The 20927-nt window shown below is 46.0% G+C and overlaps 1 protein-coding gene across 3 annotated transcripts in view; it reads left to right on the top strand.

Annotated features, from left to right (window-relative positions):
* Positions 1-20927, top strand: part of LOC129862041 (anoctamin-1-like) — a 124562-nt gene that overhangs the window by 18495 nt on the left and 85140 nt on the right. For 2 of the 3 annotated variants that reach the window (XM_055933368.1, XM_055933366.1), the window contains exons 1-2: positions 13907-14196; positions 20553-20900. In XM_055933368.1, the coding sequence (XP_055789343.1) occupies positions 14053-14196; positions 20553-20900 (492 nt within the window). In that variant the 5' untranslated portion in view covers positions 13907-14052. Of the gene's footprint in view, positions 1-13906; positions 14197-20552; positions 20901-20927 lie in introns of those variants that run through there. The other variant, XM_055933367.1, reaches the window with a different exon arrangement.

Here is a 20927-nt window from a genome sequence, read left to right as displayed (position 1 = left end):
ATGTAAACTTCTGACCCACCGGAATTACAGTGAATTATAAGTGAATTATAAGTGAAATAATTTGTCTTTAAACAATTGTTGGGAAAAGTACCTGTTATGCACAAAGTAGATGTTCTATCCGACTTGCCAAAACTATAGTTTGTTAACAAGACATTTGTGGAGTGGTTGAAAAACGAGTTTTAATGACTAATGTATGTATACTTCCGACTTCAACTGTATATTATAATTGATTAGTGTGCCCAATCACAAGTTTACATCACAGTTAGGATACCGCATTACATCACAGTGGGGATACCTCATTGTTTGTTTCCTTTTGTTCTGGGGCCGTATGTATCAAGCCTCAGAGTAGGAGTACTGATCTAGGAAATACATTCTGTCTCAGCTGTCTTAGATAAAGAAATGTTCCTATGATCTACATACAGTACCAGTCAAAAGTTTGGACACACCTACTCATTCAAGGGTTTTTCTTTATTTTTACTATTAAATACATTGTAGAATAATAGTGAAGACATCACAACTATATAATAACACATATGGAATCATGTTGTAACCTAAAAGTGTCAAACAAATTTAAAAAAAAGTTATATTTTATATTCTTTAAAGTAGCCACCCTTTGCCTTGATGACAGCTTTACACGCTCTTGGCATTCTCTCAACCAGCTTCACCTGAAATGCTTTCCCAACAGTCTTGAAGGAGATCCCACATATGCTGAGTACTTGTTGTCTGCTTTTCCTTCACTCTACGTCCAACTCATCCCAAACCATCTCAGAAATGGGTTGAGGTCAGGTGATTGTGGAGGCCAGGTCCTCTGATGGAGCACTCCATCACTCTTCTTCTTGGTCAAACGCCCCTTACATAGCCTGAAGGTGTGTTGAGTCATTGTCCTGTTGAAAAACAAATGATAGTTCCGCTAAGAGTAAACCAGATGGGTTGGCGTATCACTGTAGAATGCTGTGGTAACCATGCTGGTTAAGTGTGCCTTGAATTCTAAATAAATCACTGACAGTGTCACCAGCAAAGCACCATCACACCTCCTCCTCCACGCTTCACGGTGGGAACCAAAAATGTGGACAGATTTCCACAGTCTAATGTTCATTGTTCGTGTTTCTTGGTCCAAGCAAGTCTCTTCTTAGTGTCCTTTAGTAGTGGTTTCTTTGCAGCAATTCCACCATGAAGGCCTGATTCACTTAGTCTCTTCTGAACAGTTGATGTTGAGGGTTACTCTTTGAAACGTTTATTTGGGCTGCAATATCTGAGGCTGGTAACTCTGATTAATTTATCCTCTGCAGCAGAGGCAACTCTGGGTCTTCCTTTCCTGTGGCGGTCCTCATAAGAGCCAGTTTCATCATAGCGCTTGATGGTTTTTGCAACTGCACTTGAAGAAACTTTCAAAGTTCTTGAAATCAAATCAAATCAAATGTATTTATACAGCCCTTCTTACATCAGCTGATATCTCAAAGTGCTGTACAGAAACCCAGCCTAAAACCCCAAACAGCAAGCAATGCAGCTGTAGAAGCACGGTGGCTAGGAAAAACTCCCTAGAAAGGCCAAAACCTAGAAAGAAACCTAGAGAGGAACCAGGCTATGAGGGGTGGCCAGTCCTCTTCTGGCTGTGCCGGGTGGAGATTATAACAGAACATGGCCAAGATGTTCAAATGTTCGTAAATGACCAGCATGGTCAAATAATAATAATCACAGTAGTTGTCGAAATGTTCTGCATTGACTGACCTTCATGTCTTACAGTAATTATGGACTTATTTGCTTATTTTAGCTGTTCTTGCCATACTATGGACTTGGTCTTTTCCCAGATAGGGCTATCTTCTGTATACACCCCCCCCCCCCCCCCCCCCCCCCCCGCCCCCCATACCTTGTTACAACACAACTGATTGGCTCAAACGCATTAAGAAGCAAAGAAAGTCCACAAACTAACTGTTGACAAAGCACACCTGATTTAAGTGCATTCCAGGTGACTGGTTGAGAGATTGCCAAGAGTGTGCAAAGTTGTCATCAAGGCAAAGGGTGGCTATTTTTAAGAATCTGAAATATAAAATATATTTTGATTTGTTTAACACTTTTTTGCTTTTTACATGATTCCATATGTGTTATTTCATAGTTTTGATGTCTTCACTATTATTCTACAAACTTAGTAAAAATTAAGAAAAACCCTTGAATGAGTAGTTGTGTTCAAACTTTTGACTGGTATTGTAAATGTCTAGTGGCATATGATATGGCATATGCCTGTTTGCACACATTAAGGACAGGCAAGAAAAATAGCTGAAGGCCTGTACGTTGTTCTGAAGGATTATATGCATCACTATATACAGTATGTCTTCCAATCACAAACTTTTGACTGGTACTCTATTTCTCTACTCTGTCTGCATACGTAACACTCCGCACCGTGACAAGTGTATAACTCTTGACTGACTGATAACATGAAACGATGTCTGCTAGGTGTTGGATATTTTGGGTTGATGTAGACATGGAACAGTTCTGTAACAAGCCTTTTGGGAAATGCTGGCTGAAGTTAATTAGTTGTTTGGCCTACAGGTGGTTTGCTAGACATTTTACGTGCATTATTGAGAAAATGTATTGGCAGGGTTGGGGAGTAACTGATTACATGCTACATGTAATCTGATTACAAAAAACGGTAATCAGTTACATTACCAGCAAAAATATTGTAATCATATTATATCCTATGATAGCTGTATACAGTAATGTCATAGGCTAGCTGTATACAGTAATGTCCTAGGCTAGCTGTAAGGACTTTCCTAGCAGTATACAGCACTTGGGTCATTGCCAGCAGCATAACACCCTGCATCCCACTGCTGGCTCGCTTCTGACGCAAAGTAGGGTTGGTCCTGGTCAGTCCATGGATGGGTGACCAGATGCTGTGGTGTTGAAGGGCCAGTAGGAGGCACCCTTTCCTCTGGTCTAAAAAAATATCCCAATGCCCCAGGGCAGTGATTGGGAACATTGCCCTGTGTAGGGTGCAGTCTTTTGGATGAGACATTAAACGGGTGTCCTGACTCTCTGTGGTCACTAAAGATCCCATGGCACTTTTCGTAAGAGTAGGAGTGTTAACCCTGATGTCCTGGCTAAATTCCCAATCTGCCTTCATACCATCATGGCCACCTAATCATCCCCAGTTTACAATTGGTTCATTCATCCCCCTCCTCTCCGCTGTAACTATTCCCCAGGTCGCTGCTGTAAATGAGAATGTGTTCTCAGTCAACTTACCTGGTAAAATAAATAAATAAAAATGGGGAGTGTCCTAGGCTAGCTGTATACAGTAACACTAAGCATTGGGGTGATCTGACCACATCCTTATGTTCCCTAGACCTGTGAGAAGTGAACTTTGCCTCAGCTTCCTGTGTGGAGCAGACTGAGACATGTTTTCCTCTGGGACCACTCGCTGGTTTACAAGGCTGCTCTTGTTATGTTTATTAGTTAGTTGTGTATTTGTTTTACTTTTTTAGTAGCTAAAAATAAACTGTCCCTGGAGGCTATTTTTCAGAGTTATGCAATGTCACATAATTTTAAGATTCTGTCCAGATTTTTTTTGTTGTTGTGGCTATTAACTAGTAGTTCACAAATATAGTTTTACCTTTGTTGGCTATCTTCTATTACTAACCTTAATTTGTTTTTGTAATAACCGAGCTCATCTGTCAAATATTCTTGGTCTCAGCATGTCAAAATAAAGGTTAAATTAGAAACAAACAAAAACATGTTTTGAATGAGAGCTGGGCATTGGTCTGAAACTGTAAAAGTAAGGACATTTACGAGCACCACATTGACTACTTTACCCATGCTCTACCAAGGATTTCCAGCACACAGCTTTGACCTGTTACAGTAGCTGTCTCCGTCTATTGTACTTCAAACATTGTGTAGGCAAGTTGCTTAGGATTCAAACCTTCTCAAAAAGCCTAATTCATACTCTTCAGAGCAGTGTCGGTCGCTGCCATTTAAGATGAGGGAGGATCTTTTTTTTTATGAACATGGCCGATTTTTTTCTATTACAGCATATTCGATGACTGTGTCACGCGGAATTACGCTGGAGAGACGAAGCAGGTACGGGGAGTAAAACATTTCATTATAACGGACAGAGACGAGACAGGAACAGCGTCAGAAACAAATTCAAGAGACCAAAACAATACAATGCAGCAGCCGGGAACAGAGCTGGGGAACTGACAAATATAGGGGAGAAAATAAACAGGTGATAAGTGAGTCCAGGTGAGTCCAATAACGCTGAAGCGAGTGACGAGGGAGGGCAGGTGTGAGTGATGATAGCAGGAGCGTGTGATGCAGGGTAATCTGGCGCCCTCAAGCGCCAGGGGAAGGGAAGAGCGGGAGCAGACGTGACAGTACCCTCCCTCTTGGGACGCCACCTGGCGTCCCACCTAGGCGAACCAGCCGAGACATGGGCGCTGGGAAAGCCGGTTGGGGCGAGAAATCCCGACGAAACCGGCAGGAGCTTGAGAGCCTGGCGAGCCGGCCGAGGCATGAGAGCCTGACGATCCAGCTGAGGCAATGAGAGCCTGTTGATCCCGCAGCAGAAGGGGAGCCCGATGTTCCAGTGGAGTGTGACGTGGGAAACCTCTCGAGCCAGCCAGGGCGTGAAAGCCCGACGGGCTGGCTTAGGCAACCCCGGTTCCATTGGCGGCAGGATCCACCCCGACGTCACCAACAAAACAAAAAACATAAACTCCTGGACCAGCTGGGCGAACAAGAACTGACGATCCGGCTGAGGCCCGACGTGGGATGGGCGCCTTCCGAGCCAACCGGGGCAAGGAAACCTCTCGAGCCAGCTAGGGCGTGGAAAACCGATGACCCCGGTTCCATAATGGCATGCACAGCATTTTTATACATGACCCTAAGCATGCAAGGATGTTAATTGCTTAATTAACTCAGGAATCACAACTGTGTGGAAGAACCTGCTTTCAATAAACTTTGTGTCATTTATCATTTACTCAAGTGTTTGCTTTATTTAGGCAGTTACCTGTATATACACTGGACTTTATGCAAACTGGAAACCTTATATCCTGGTAGAGACATGTTGGATGGTTGGATGGAGACATGTTGGATAGGTGGGGTTGGGGGGTTGGGTAGAGACAGGTTGGATAGGTGGGGTTGGGGGGTTGGGTAGAGACATGTTGGATGGGTGGGGTTGGGTGGGGTTGGGTTGGGTGGTTGGGTAGAGACAGGTTGGATAGGTGGGGTTGGGGGGTTGGGTAGAGACATGTTGGATGGGTGGTTGGGTAGAGACATGTTGGATGGGTGGTTGGGTAGAGACATGTTGGTTGGGTGGTTGGGTAGAGACATGTTGGTTGGGTGGTTGGGTAGAGACATGTTGGTTGGGTGGTTGGGTAGAGACATGTTGGATGGGTGGGGTTGGGGGGTTGGGTAGAGACATGTTGGATGGGTGGGGTTGGGGGGTTGGGTAGAGACATGTTGGATGGGTGGGGTTGGGGGGTTGGGTAGAGACATGTTGGATGGGTGGGGTTGGGGGGTTGGGTAGAGACATGTTGGATGGGTGGGGTTGGGGGGTTGGGTAGAGACATGTTGGATGGGTGGGGTTGGGGGGTGGGGTAGAGACATGTTGGATGGGTGGGGTTGGGGGGTTGGGTAGAGACATGTTGGATGGGTGGGGTTGGGGGGTTGGGTAGAGACATGTTGGATGGGTGGGGTTGGGGGGTGGGGTAGAGACATGTTGGATGGGTGGGGTTGGGGGGTTGGGTAGAGACATGTTGGATGGGTGGGGTTGGGGGGTTGGGTAGAGACATGTTGGATGGGTGGGGTTGGGGGGTTGGGTAGAGACAGGTTGGATAGGTGGGGTTGGGGGGTTGGGTAGAGACATGTTGGATGGGTGGGGTTGGGGGGTTGGGTAGAGACATGTTGGATGGGGGGGTTGGGTATTGACATGTTGGATGGGTGGGGTTGGGGGGTTGGGGGGTTGGATAGAGACATGTTGGATGGGTGGGGTTGGGGGGTTGGGTGGTTGGGTAGAGACATGTTGGATGGGTGGAGTTGGGTGGTTGGATAGAGACATGTTGGATGGGTGGAGTTGGGTGGTTGGATAGAGACATGTTGGATGGGTGGGGTTGGGGGGTTGGATAGAGACATGTTGGATGGGTGGGGTTGGGGGGTTGGGTGGTTGGGTAGAGACATGTTGGATGGGTGGAGTTGGGTGGTTGGATAGAGACATGTTGGATGGGTGGAGTTGGGGGGTTGGATAGAGACATGTTGGATGGGTGGGGTTGGGGGGTTGGATAGAGACATATTGGATAGGTGGGGTTGGGGGGTTGGTTAGAGACATGTTGGATGGGTGTGGTTGGGGGGTTGGATAGAGACATCTTGGATGGGTGGGGTTGGGGGGTTGGGTAGAGACATGTTGGATGGGTGGGGTTGAGTGGGGTTGGGGGGTTGGATAGAGACATGTTGGATGGGTGGGGTTGGGGGGTTGGATAGAGACATGTTGGATGGGTGGGGTTGGGGGGTTGGGTAGAGACATGTTGGATGGGTGGGGTTGGGTGGGGTTGGGGGGTTGGGGGGTTGGATAGAAACATGTTGGATGGGTGGGGTTGGGTAGAGACATGTTTGATGGGTGGGGTTGGGGGGTTGGATAGAGACATCTTGGATGGGTGGGGTTGGGTGGGGTTTGGTGGTTGGATAGAGACATTTTGGATGGGTGGGATTGGGTGGTTGGATAGAGACATGTTGGATGGGTGGGGTTGGGGGGTTGGATAGAGACATGTGGGGTTGGGGGGTTGGATAGAGATATGTTGGATGGGTGGGGTTGGGGGGTTGGGTATTGACATGTTGGATGGGTGGGGTTGGGGGGTTGGGTAGAGACATGTTGGATGGGTGGGGTTGGGGGGTTGGGTGGTTGGATAGAGACATGTTGGATGGGTGGGGTTGGGTAGAGACATGTTTGATGGGTGGGGTTGGGTGGGGTTGGGGGGTTGGGGGGTTGGATAGAGACATGTTGGATGGGTGGGGTTGGGTAGAGACATGTTGGATGGGTGGGGTTGGGGGGTTGGGTAGAGACATGTTGGATGGGTGGGGTTGGGTAGAGACATGTTTGATGGGTGGGGTTGGGTGGGGTTGGGGGGTTGGATAGAGACATCTTGGATGGGTGGGGTTGGGTGGGGTTTGGTGGTTGGATAGAGACATTTTGGATGGGTGGGATTGGGTGGTTGGATAGAGACATGTTGGATGGGTGGGGTTGGGGGGTTGGATAGAGACATGTGGGGTTGGGGGGTTGGATAGAGATATGTTGGATGGGTGGGGTTGGGGGGTTGGGTATTGACATGTTGGATGGGTGGGGTTGGGGGGTTGGGTAGAGACATGTTGGATGGGTGGGGTTGGGGGGTTGGGGGGTTGGGTAGAGACATGTTGGATGGGTGGGGTTGGGGGGTTGGGGGGTTGGATAGAGACATGTTGGATGGGTGGGGTTGGGGGGTTGGGTAGAGACATGTTGGATGGGTGGGGTTGGGGGGTTGGGGGGTTGGATAGAGACATGTTGGATAGGTGGGGTTGGGGGGTTGGATAGAGACATGTTGGATGGGTGGGGTTGGGGGGTTGGATAGAGACATGTTGGATGGGTGGGGTTGGGGGGTTGGATAGAGACATGTTGGATGGTTGGGGTTGGGTGGTTGGATAGAGACATGTTGGATGGGTGGGGTTGGGGGGTGGGGTAGAGACATGTTGGATGGGTGGGGTTGGGGGGTTAGGTAGAGACATGTTGGATGGGTGGGGTTGGGGGGTGGGGTAGAGACATGTTGGATGGGTGGGGTTGGGGGGTGGGTAGAGACAGGTTGGATAGGTGGGGTTGGGGGGTTGGGTAGAGACATGTTGGATGGGTGGGGTTGGGGGGTTGGGTAGAGACATGTTGGATGGGGGGGGTTGGGTATTGACATGTTGGATGGGTGGGGTTGGGGGGTTGGGGGGTTGGATAGAGACATGTTAGATGGGTGGGGTTGGGTGGTTGGATAGAGACATGTTGGATGGGTGGAGTTGGGTGGTTGGATAGAGACATGTTGGATGGGTGGGGTTGGGGGGTTGGATAGAGACATGTTTGATGGGTGGGGTTGGGGGGTTGGATAGAGACATCTTGGATGGGTGGGGTTGGGTGGGGTTTGCTGGTTGGATAGAGACATTTTGGATGGGTGGGATTGGGTGGTTGGATAGAGACATGTTGGATGGGTGGGGTTGGGGGGTTGGATAGAGACATGTGGGGTTGGGGGGTTGGATAGAGATATGTTGGATGGGTGGGGTTGGGGGGTTGGGTATTGACATGTTGGATGGGTGGGGTTGGGGGGTTGGGTAGAGACATGTTGGATGGGTGGGGTTGGGGGGTTGGATAGAGACATGTTGGATGGGTGGGGTTGGGGGGTTGGGTAGAGACATGTTGGATGGGTGGGGTTGGGGGGTTGGATAGAGACATGTTGGATGGGTGGGGTTGGGGGGTTGGATAGAGACATGTTGGATGGGTGGGGTTGGGGGGTTGGATAGAGACATGTTGGATGGGTGGGGTTGGGGGGTTGGATAGAGACATGTTGGATGGGTGGGGTTGGGGGGTTGGATAGAGACATGTTGGATGGGTGGGGTTGGGGGGTTGGATAGAGACATGTTGGATGGGTGGGGTTGGGGGGTTGGATAGAGACATGTTGGATGGGTGGGGTTGGGGGGTTGGATAGAGACATGTTGAATGGGTGGGGTTGGGTGGTTGGATAGAGACATGTTGAATGGGTGGGGTTGGGTGGTTGGATAGAGACATGTTGGATGGGTCGGGTTGGGGTGTGGGGTAGAGACATGTTGGATGGGTGGGGTTGGGGGGTTAGGTAGAGACATGTTGGATGGGTGGGGTTGGGGGGTGGGGTAGAGACATGTTGGATGGGTGGGGTTGGGGGGTGGGTAGAGACAGGTTGGATAGGTGGGGTTGGGGGGTTGGGTAGAGACATGTTGGATGGGTGGGGTTGGGGGGTTGGGTAGAGACATGTTGGATGGGGGGGGGTTGGGTATTGACATGTTGGATGGGTGGGGTTGGGGGGTTGGGGGGTTGGATAGAGACATGTTAGATGGGTGGGGTTGGGTGGTTGGATAGAGACATGTTGGATGGGTGGAGTTGGGTGGTTGGATAGAGACATGTTGGATGGGTGGGGTTGGGGGGTTGGGTAGAGACATGTTGGATGGGTGGGGTTGGGGGGTTGGATAGAGACATATTGGATAAGTGGGGTTGGGGGGTTGGGTAGAGACATGTTGGATGGGTGTGGTTGGGGGGTTGGATAGAGACATCTTGGATGGGTGGGGTTGGGGGGTTGGGTAGAGACATGTTGGATGGGTGGGGTTGGGTGGTGTTGGGGGGTTGGGTAGAGACATGTTGGATGGGTGGGGTTGGGTGGTTGGATAGAGACATGTTGGATGGGTGGGGTTGGATGGGGTTGGGTGGTTGGATAGAGACATGTTGGATGGGTGGGGTTGGGTGGGGTTGGGGGGTTGGATAGAGACATGTTGGATGGGTGGGGTTGGGGGGTTGGATAGAGACATGTTGGATGGGTGGGGTTGGGGGGTTGGATAGAGACATGTTGGATGGGTGGGGTTGGGGGGTTGGATAGAGACATGTTGGATGGGTGGGGTTGGGGGGTTGGGTAGAGACATGTTGGATGGGTGGGGTTGGGGGGTTGGGTAGAGACATGTTGGATGGGTGGGGTTGGGTAGAGACATGTTTGATGGGTGGGGTTGGGTGGGGTTGGGGGGTTGGGGGGTTGGATAGAGACATGTTGGATGGGTGGGGTTGGGTAGAGACATGTTGGATGGGTGGGGTTGGGGGGTTGGGTAGAGACATGTTGGATGGGTGGGGTTGGGTAGAGACATGTTTGATGGGTGGGGTTGGGTGGGGTTGGGGGGTTGGATAGAGACATCTTGGATGGGTGGGGTTGGGTGGGGTTTGGTGGTTGGATAGAGACATTTTGGATGGGTGGGATTGGGTGGTTGGATAGAGACATGTTGGATGGGTGGGGTTGGGGGGTTGGGTATTGACATGTTGGATGGGTGGGGTTGGGGGGTTGGGTAGAGACATGTTGGATGGGTGGGGTTGGGGGGTTGGGGGGTTGGATAGAGACATGTTGGATGGGTGGGGTTGGGGGGTTGGATAGAGACATCTTGGATGGGTAGGGTTGGGGGGTTGGGTAGAGACATGTTGGATGGGTGGGGTTGGGGGGTTGGATAGAGACATGTTGGATGGGTGGGGTTGGGGGGTTGGATAGAGACATGTTGGATGGGTGGGGTTGGGGGGTTGGATAGAGACATGTTGGATGGGTGGGGTTGGGGGGTTGGGTAGAGACATGTTGGATGGGTGGGGTTGGGGGGTTGGGTAGAGACATGTTGGATGGGTGGGGTTGGGGGGTTGGGGGGTTGGATAGAGACATGTTGGATGGGTGGGGTTGGGGGGTTGGGGGGTTGGATAGAGACAGTTTGGATGGGTGGGGTTGGGTGGTTGGGTAGAGACATGTTGGATGGGTGGGGTGGGGGGGTTGGGGGGTTGCATAGAGACAGGTTGGATGGGTGGGGTTGGGTGGTTGGGTAGAGACATGTTGGATGGGTGGGGTTGGGGGGTTGGATAGAGACATGTTAGATGGGTGGGGTTGGGTGGTTGGATAGAGACATGTTGGATGGGTGGGGTTGGGTGGTTGGATAGAGACATGTTGGATGGGTGGGGTTGGGGGGTTGGATAGAGACATGTGGGGTTGGGGGGTTGGATAGAGATATGTTGGATGGGTGGGGTTGGGGGGTTGGGTATTGACATGTTGGATGGGTGGGGTTGGGGGGTTGGGTAGAGACATGTTGGATGGGTGGGGTTGGGGGGTTGGGTGGTTGGATAGAGACATGTTGGATGGGTGGGGTTGGGGGGTTGGATAGAGGCATGTTGGATGGGTGGGGTTGGGTGGGGTTGGGTGGTTGGATAGAGACATGTTGGATGGGTGGGTTTGGGTGGTTGGATAGAGACATCTTAGATGGGTGGGGTTGGGTGGTTGGATAGAGACATGTTGGATGGGTGGGGTTGGGGGAATGAGGTGGAACGTTGGGGTTGGAGGCTCACTTATTTTTGTTTATTTTCCTCCTATTTCTGACGCAGATCGCGCTGAAAGTCCTGCCTCTCCCATCTCCTCATTGGTTTATAGAAGCAGGTACCCACATGCCATCTCCTTATTGGTTATACCCACATGGGTGATTGAAAGATGAACTTTATTACCGGTTGTCGTGGTAATACAATGAAAGTTTAGATGCGATCACCATATAAGTTCAAAGATGAAAAAGAATGGAAAGAGAAGAGATGACTAGAAACGATTCGGTTGGCCGTTTTATGCGTGGATTAATTGTCGGAGTAGAGGTCCTTGTGCATTTCAGGTAAAATAACAACTCAATGTTTATATCCCAGGACAAATTAGCTAGCAACAGCAAGGTAATAGGACAAATTAACTTTAGCTAGCAAGTGCAAGCTAACTAGCTAAATTGCCATACATGTTTAATGCATGTTTAATGCTTTTCGACCTGTCCCCAAATCAATGTTATTGGTTCAGAGTTTGTATTGATATTTTAACCTACGTGTCGTGATCGCGTTTGGAGTGAGGAGGCAAAATACATGTATGCACGATAGCCCACGATGGTGCAAGCACGCAGCCGGGTTTGGGTTCCGTGTAACACTTTGTATTCAGGACATAAAGCTTATTTCTTTGGCACATTTTTTTTGCAGTTTTACTTTAGTGCTTTATTGCAAACAAAATGCATATTTTGGAATATTTTTTGTATGTACAGGCTTCCTTCTTTTCACTCTGTCATTTAGGTTAGTATTGTGGAGTTGTAACGTCTGATTTCCTCCTCTTCGTCTGAAGAGGAGGTATAGGGATCGGACCAAAACGCAGCGTGTTGTGAAGACATGATGAATTTATTAAATAAAGACGAACACGAAGAACACTTGGATAACTACAAAACAATAAACGATGTGAACAAACCTGAACTAGAGAACATAACATACTAACAAGAACGAACACATACACGAACGAAAATGTAACTGTCCCGTGTGGTGCGACATACACAGACACAGGAACAATCACCCACAAACAAACAGTGTGAACAACCTACCTTAATATGGTTCTCAATCAGAGGAAACGTCAAACACCTGCCCCTAATTGAGAACCATATCAGGCAACACATTGAACCCAACATAGAAACACATAACATAGACTACCCACCCAGCTCACGCCCTGACCATACTAAACAAATACAAAAACAATGGAAAACATGTCAGGAACGTGACAGGAGTAACTACAATGTTGTTGATCCATCCTCAGTTTTCTCCTATCACAGCCATTAAACTGTGTAACTTTTAAAGTCACCATTGGCCTCATGGTGAATTCCCTGAGTGGTTTCCTTCGTCTCCGGCAACTGAGTTAGCCTGTATCTTTGTAGTGACTGGGTGTATTAATACACCATCCAAAGTGTAATTAATGGCTTAACCATGTTCAAAGGAATTTTCAATGTCTTCTTTAAAAAAAACATGAATCTACCAATAGGTGCCCTTCTCTGCGTGGCATTGGAAAACCTCCCTGGTCTTTGTGGTTGAATCTGTGTTTGAAATTCACTGCTCGACTGAGGGACCTTACAGATAATTGGTCTGAATGTGTGGGGTATAGAGATGAGGTAGTCTTTCAAAAATTATGTTGAACACTATTATTGCACACAGAGTCAGTCCATGCAACTTATTATTTGACTTGTTAGGCAGATTTTTACTCCTGAACTTATTTAGGCTTGCCATAACAAAGGGGTTGAATACTTTTTGACTCAAGATATTTCAGCTTTTCATTTTTTAGAAAATGTATATAAGTTTCTAAAAACATTGTAGTTGACATGGCTGAAAACCCTTGGGATAAGACAAAATGCCTTCAGTTGCCTTGGGTTCTTGAGAGTAAGCTTGCTACTAGCTAGCTACCAGATGTGCAGAAACTTAAGTACTTTGGACTGGGTTTAAGAACTCGGAGATTAGGCTGAAAAATATGTTAGCATTGACAGAAATGCTACAAAAAGTTAGCGCAACGCTTAGTCTCTATGGGCACATGAGAGCGATAAATTATACATTTAATCAAAACTGTTCTACTTACAAACGTATTCAGTCCGACAAATGGTAAGTCCAATGGTCACCGTATGGATGCTATAGTCTCGTTTTAATCATACACCAAGAATTTGAGCTAGGTGGTTGCAAGACATTGCATTTTTTCCTACCGACCGTGACAAAAATCCTGTATGTGGTTCTTGGTACTAGCTGAACGGATCATAACGAGATACTTGTGTTGTGTTACTCCAATAAAGGAGTTATTGGAGTTATTGGACACCATTGACATTGGTGTCATATTGGCTTAGATGTGATGGTAGGAAGATTTGAATTTATCATTGAGCATCAATCAACCCCTACTTATTGTGGGGGCCGTCCCCCCCACCTGTTGGAATTTACTTAAAATTTCACTTGATAACACAAGTACCAATTGACCTTGTTAATCACTGTAATATTTTGTGGTTCTACTAGTCCAACTGATCTTGTGAATATACACAGCATTAGAAGTGTTTAATCCCCTTGTTCAACAGAGCATATCCAGTGCCACATCTGAAGTGGTACACCGTCGCTGTGTTGCGATGACACGATCTCTCACTGAGGACCCTCTCAGGGGAATGTTTGTATTGGTTGGGCCAATGTTTACATTCTAATGAAATGTAACACAGCTTAACCTTAACCTCGGAATGACTAGCAGACCCTGAAGAAGATGGGAATATCTCTTATACCTATGATATGTAATGAGAGATTGGGAAATGAGAGGGCACCTTGTCGCATTCAGATCAAGTCTAATATTAGCTACTTGGCATCTCACTCTCAGACTCTTCTCAAGTAACAAGTACTAGGTCTTGTAGCAGGGAGACTTTTGGCTTGGTTCAACGCTGTGGACGGTGACAGAGAGAGTGGGAGAGAGAGAGAGAGAGAGAGCTGTGTTTGATAGCAGTAGTATGTGGCAGCGCTCGCCTAGTGATGGGAAGATGGCTGGAGAAACACCAGAGAGCTCAGGGACTTCACTGCTTCATGACGCAGCGGCTACAGCTAGCAAGCCCAGGCACTTCTTAAAGGATGTGATTTTTCATGGCAAATTTCAAGTGAGTAGAATGACAAAGACACAGTATGTATGGATTTACATAATGTGTTTACATACTAGGAGACTGAGACTAAGACTATCTCAGGAGGAAATCTTCATCATATAACAGTTTGCTATATGTTTTTATAGTAAAGAATGGTTTGGCAGTTATTTCACTTGCTTACGCTTTTGATTTGATTGATTTGTTGGAAAATAATAGGTGGAAGTCAGACTTATGTTTGTTTAGTGTAAATGTAGTTGAAAAACCTACTTACACATCAAGTGGGTTAAGTAGTAGCCTGAATATCTTTTTCAACTACATTTACACTATTTTGCCTATTGTTAATCCATTCTTTATAACTTTTTTGTAAGGTTTTTATCTCAATATAGTTGAGAAATGGCTTGACCTGGTTTGGCAGTTTGTAGAGAGATAATTATCATGTAGGCTAATTACAGAACAAGTATCTAGTGTAGACGTCTGACACGTTGTACTGTCTTGTTCCCAGGCGTGGAGTTAGTCTCAGCACAGAGGGGGCGGGGCGTTCTCCAGGGGCCCGTCTGACCAAATGAATTGCTGATCGGGCCTATCATAAATGCAAATTGCAAATTAGGATGTTAGGCAGTCAGCCGCTAAAAATAAATGTGACCAGTCATGCTCATCAGTCTATAGGGAATTAAATGGGCTTGTGTGTATTTTCATACAGAGCCCAGTTTGAGCGGAATATCACCTGTTGCGCAGTGAGAGATCACTCTCACAGCACATCAAATCAAATCAAATTTTATTTGTCACATGCGCCGAATACAACAGGTGTAGACTTTACCGTGAAATGCTTACTTACGAGCCCAACACCAACAATGCAGTTCAAGAAATAGAGTTAAGAAAATATTTACAAAATAAACGAAAGTTAAAAAATTACTAAAAAGTAGCACAATAAAATAACAGTACCGAGGCTATATACAGGGGGTACCGGTACTGAGTCAATGTGCAGGGGTACAGGTTAGTCGAGGTAATTTGTACATGTAGGTAGGGGTAAAGTGACTATGCATAGATAATAAACAGCGAGTAGCAGCAGTGTAAAAACAAATGTAAAATGTCAATGTAAATAGTCCAGGTGGCCATGTGATTAATTGTTCAGCAGTCTTATGGCTTGGTGGTAGAAGCTGACCTATTACGGCTAGGGGTTCCGCTAGCGGAACGTTTCGACAACATCAGGTGAAATGGCAGAGCACGAAATAAAAAATAAAAAAATTGAAATATTTAACAATCATACAAGTGCAATACACCAAATTAAAGCTTAACTTATTGTTAATCTTGCCACTGTGTCAGATTTCAAAAAGGCTTTACGGCGAAAGCATACCATGCTATTATTTGAGGACAGCACCCCATTAAACAAACACATGACAATCATAATTCAACCTGCCAGGCGCGACACAAAACTCAGAAATAACAATATAATTCTCCAAAATGTCCATTTATTTGGCGCGTTTGAATCAGAAAAACACAGGTTCCAACTCACGCAACATGACTACAAAATATCTAATAAGTTACCTGTAATCTTGATCCAAACATTTCAAACAACTTTCCTAATACAACTTTAGGTATTTTTTTACGTAAATAATCAATAAAATTTAAGACGGGATAAACTGCGTTCAATAGCGGATAAAAACAAAGTGGAGCGAGCTTTCAGGTCGCGCGCCCCAACCACAACAGTAGACTAGACTCGACCCTCGTTCTGAACAGCCCTACTTCTTCATTTCTCAAAGGAAAAACATCAACCAATTTCTAAAGACTGTTGACATCCAGTGGAAGCGATAGGAACTGCAAGCAAGTGCCTTAGAAATCAAGATCCACATAGAAACCCATTGAAAACACTGTTACCTCAACAACAACAAAAATCCTGGATGGTTTGCCCTTGGGGTTTTCCCTGCCAAATAAGTTATGTTATACTCACAGACATAATTCTAACATTTTTAGAAACTTCAGAGTGTTTTCTATCCAAATCTACAAATTTAATGCATATCCTAGCTTTTTGGCCTGAGTAGCAGGCAGTTTACTTTGGGCACGCTTTTCTTCCCGACGTGAAAATACCGCCCCCTAGCCCGAAGAGATTTTAAGGAGCCTTTTGGACCTAGACTTGGCGCTCCGGTACCGCTTGCCATGCGATAGCAGAGAGAACAGTCTATGACTTGGGTGACTGGAGTCTTTGACAATTTTTGGGGCCTTCCTATGACACCGCCTAAGTTGATAGGCTCTGGATGGCAGGAAGCTTGATCCCAGTGATGTACAATACACACTGTCCTCTGTAGCACCTTACGGTCAGATGCGGAGCAGTTGCCATACCTGGTGGTTGCCATATCAGGTGGTGCGGCTGTAAAACTTTTTGAGGATCTGGGGACCCATGACAAATATTTTCAGTCTCCTGGGGGGGAAAAGTGTCAGGTCTCTGACCTCCTCCCTATAGGCTGTCTCATCGTTGTCGGTGATCAGGCCTAGGACTGTTGTGTTGTCAGCAAACTTAATGATGGTGTTGGAAGTCGTGCTTAGCCACGCAGTCGTAGGTGAACAGGAAGTACAGGAGGGGACTAAGAACGCACCCCTGAGGGGTCCCCGTGTTGAGGATCAAACATGTGTTCTGATAAGCCCACTCATTGCGCAACATTTCTACATGCAACAGATATCCACTGTTAAAAAGAGGCTATTTAGTTGTCAACTCCTCTTAATATTAAGCAACTGCCATTTGAGTGCAGGCATATGGTAGGCTATCGTCAGCAACCTTGTAGTCTGAGCTGGAGGCAGTCTGCATGTTGAAAACATATACTGTGGGCATACTTAATAGTTTGAAACCTGGAAGTTTTACTTCATAGCCTATTACGAGGCATGTCTTACCTTGCTTCAAAGAAGCCTATAGTCAAAACCTGACCATAGACATTTTTGTTTTTCAAAATATCTGCAGGATCTTACATCCATGGCTGCACCCATAGCCCGCCCTATGCTAGCTCTGCTTCAGCTTGTCCCACTTTACATATGCAGCTCTGTGAAGAATTGAACTATGCACAAGAGAGGTGTGTATGTGTGTTTGTGAAAAGTGGACCTTTTTTTGAACGTAAACAAAAACAAACTAATTTATGACACGCAGCCCTACTCCACATCTGGCGGGCTAGCTGCCACAGAGAATTAACTAATTGGTCATGAAAGCAGCGATAGAGGAGAGTGGGGTAATTTGAGCCAAAAGGGTACGTTGAGCCACCTTGTTTTTAGGAAACAATACACAAAATCTATTGTTTTACCAAATATTTAGGTAGAGGCCATCATTTCATGGCGAATGTGAAGGAAGAAACCACATGGAAAAAGTGGTAAGCAAGTTAGGTCCCCAAAAATTATTTTTTCCAAGTCAAATACATGTATTGTGTTAGAGGTTTCGTGATGCTTGTATCTAAACCAAAGTAGAACATTTTAATATTGTTCTATACTTCCGTTGGAGGCTCTATAACCTTCAATTTGAGCTCCTAAACCTAGAGTGAAAGTTCATCCTTGTAGCTGTGTGGGCTAATATATTCAAAATGTTTGCCTTGGGGTAAGTTGAGTCAATGACCATGGAGTAAGTTGAGCCAATGGTTGAGCTAATGTCAAGTTGTACATATTGAAGTGGTTTCTTCCCATGCGTAATGCAAGCCATTATCACTGGGATATTAGGTAACAACAGGGCCTGGCCTATGTTAAAAGTGTTTGTTAGGTGTTAAGCCTATGTTAAAAGATGCTTAAAATTAATAAAAAACAAAACTGTAATATTTACATGAATTCTGATTATTTCCAGGAACACACAACATCCGGAAATATACACTGAGTGGACAAAACATTAGGAACACCTGCTCTTTCCATAACATAGACTGACCAGGTGAATCCAGGTGAAAACTATGATCCCTTATTGATGTCACTTGTTTAAATCCACTTCAGTTAGTGTAGATGAAGGGGAGGAGAGATGTTAATTAAAGAAGGATTTTTAAGCCTTGAGACAATTGAGGCATGGGTTGTGTATTTGTACCATTCAGAGAGTGAATGGGCAAGACAAAATATTTAAGTGCCTTTGAACGGGGTATGGCAGTAGGTGCCAGAGGTACCGGTTTGAGTGTGTCAAGAACTGCAACCCTGCTGGGTTTTTCATGCTCAACAGTTTCCGTGTGTATCAAGAATCGTCCACCACCCAAAGGACATCCAGCCAACTTGAAACAGTGGGAAGCATTGGAGTCAAAATGGCCCAGCATCCCTGTGGAATGCTTTCAACACCTTGTAGACTCCATGCCCCGTCGACTTGAGGCTGTTCTGAGGACAAAGGGGGGTGCGACTCAATATGAGGAAGGTGTTCCTAATATTTTCTACTCTCAGTGTATCAAATAAACAAAATTTAGTCACATGCATGTGTTTATCAGATGTTATTGCGGGTGTAGCGAAATGCTTGTGAAAAAACGTTTCCTAAGAGCTAGAAGCGAGGCAACCCTCTCTGTTGCCACCATTTTACATTTTTTGTGTAATGTCTTTGTTTGAAAGAATACTATATTTCCCTTGACGGATTGATACTGAATGTCTCAACTTACTCCACTCTCCCCATAACCTCACATAACCCACATCAGTAGTGAGTGCCTCCTAAAATCTTCCCAGTCAGTGGTACAAATGGAACAGTGTCTTAGATTTTCATCCTTTATGTAACCTTTAGTTAACGAGGCAAGTCTGTTAAGAACAAATTCTTATTTACAATGACGGCCTACCCCGGCTAAACCCTAACCCGGACGACACTGGGCCAATTGTTCCTGCTCTATGGGACTTCCAATCACGGCCGGTTGTGATACAGCCTGGAATCAAGCCAGGGTCTGTAGTGATGCCTCTAACACTGAGATGCCATGCCTTAGACCGCTGCGCAACTCGGGAGCATGTGAGGTAGAGTATGGAATTGGGTGGAATTGTCAAATTAGGTCATTGAATTAAGTGATTATATTAATGTGGGGCGGGCCACAATCCACTTCTTACATATTGTGATTAAAAATAGAAAATCAGTTGGGTCAGTAAGTGCTATCAAAATAGTCTGCAGGAATATTGGACAATATTATTACAACTGATAAGTCATAAGACCAACCCAGATCAGTGTCAGTGCTCACCCAAACACAAGAAACACCCACATGTCTGCACACACACAAGCAATCATCAATCATTTTGGCACTCTTACCTGAAATAAGCTACTGTAGTTCAGGAAGGCCTTAACATTGCTCCATGTAACTGCCATTGGGGTAAATAATACTATATGTTGATAGTGGCAGATAGCATTATATGCAGTTCTTCATAACACATAAAATCAAATATTTGTTTCTATAATTTCGTAGGTGATGTTCCAGAGATAACACTGTTGGATGTATCTAATGATAATACTGACTATTGCAACAATATTGGACCACCAGGTCAGGAATAAGCAAAGAGTTTTGGTCACTCAAACATTAATGGTCAAACAAGCTTGGATTTCAGCATTTGTTATATCCCTCTGAAAACTTGCCTTATACTGTACATATCCGACTGAAACCGGATCAACCATGAGTATGTCATACATTTTGTTATAATCATGACACAAATATCCAAGTCGATATATAGGAATTTTGATTATTCGTGTACATTTTTTAAATTTTTATAATGGCCGTATAAGAGGCCTTCTTTTAAACAAGCCGCAGTAAAAGATTGCAATTCTTTGTGAAGAAGAGCTTTCTCTCAATAGTTTAATATTTTCTGGTTTGCAGGGAGACAGTAGATGAGAAATCTGGCATATTACAGTATTGTCAAAATCCTAAATTTATTTTTTCAATATTTTATTCTCCATTTATTCTCTGATTGTTATGATTATAAAATGTATTTCTACCTTCTCTGCTGTGATATATGTTCAGGAAAATCCTATTGAATTTTGTACAATAATAGATTTTAACACTATAACTATAGACACCTTTCATATAAATGAATGATATATCATAAAATATAGCAGCAGGAATATTTGTTTAATTGTTTGTACACACATAGAGTAGCAGCACAATACTTTTTTTTATATAAAAATGTTAATACATGTTAATAATTATCAATACTGCTTGCCTTGGAAATCAGCATTCGGGCTCTAAGTCACTGAGAGTGATCACTTCCCCAAGGGGAACTCAATTCCTTAGGAGCCCTATTGGGACTAGCTTGACCCCACCTTGACCCCTGTAGTCTAACTGGCTCATTAACCATGCTGTGCCTCTCACGACAAATGGCAAAAGCTGCACAGCACACACACACACACATGCACATGATTCAGCTAGGCAGCTAGCCCAAGCAGTCCTCTAATGCACAGCCCTCCCCTCTCTCCCCAGCTCCTGAACTGCCTGACACCTGAGGAGAACACAGGATGTCAGCATGGCCTGTACTTCCAGGATGGAGAGAGGCGGGTGGATTACATCCTCACCTACCACATCAAAAAGCCCAGCAGCTCGCGCTCCAATCGACAGTCCTCCCGCTTCACTGACAACGCCTTTACACGGAGCCTCCGCCGCGGGACAGCCAGGCTGGGGCGAGCGCCACCCCCTCAGCCCAGAGGTGACCCGGAGGTGGCCTCCCAAGACCACAGCATGGACTACCACGTGGATGACAAGCGCCTCCACCGGGAGGAGTTTGAGGGCAACCTGAGGGATATGGGCATGGAGTTGGAGAAGGATGAGGATGTGAGTTGCTTCTCTACGGCTTCTCTG

The sequence above is a fragment of the Salvelinus fontinalis genome, chromosome 9 (assembly GCF_029448725.1).
Source record: "Salvelinus fontinalis isolate EN_2023a chromosome 9, ASM2944872v1, whole genome shotgun sequence".
Lineage (NCBI taxonomy): Eukaryota > Metazoa > Chordata > Actinopteri > Salmoniformes > Salmonidae > Salvelinus > Salvelinus fontinalis.
Note: the sequence above shows the minus strand (reverse complement) of the source record. Positions and strands in the feature narration are given on the sequence as shown.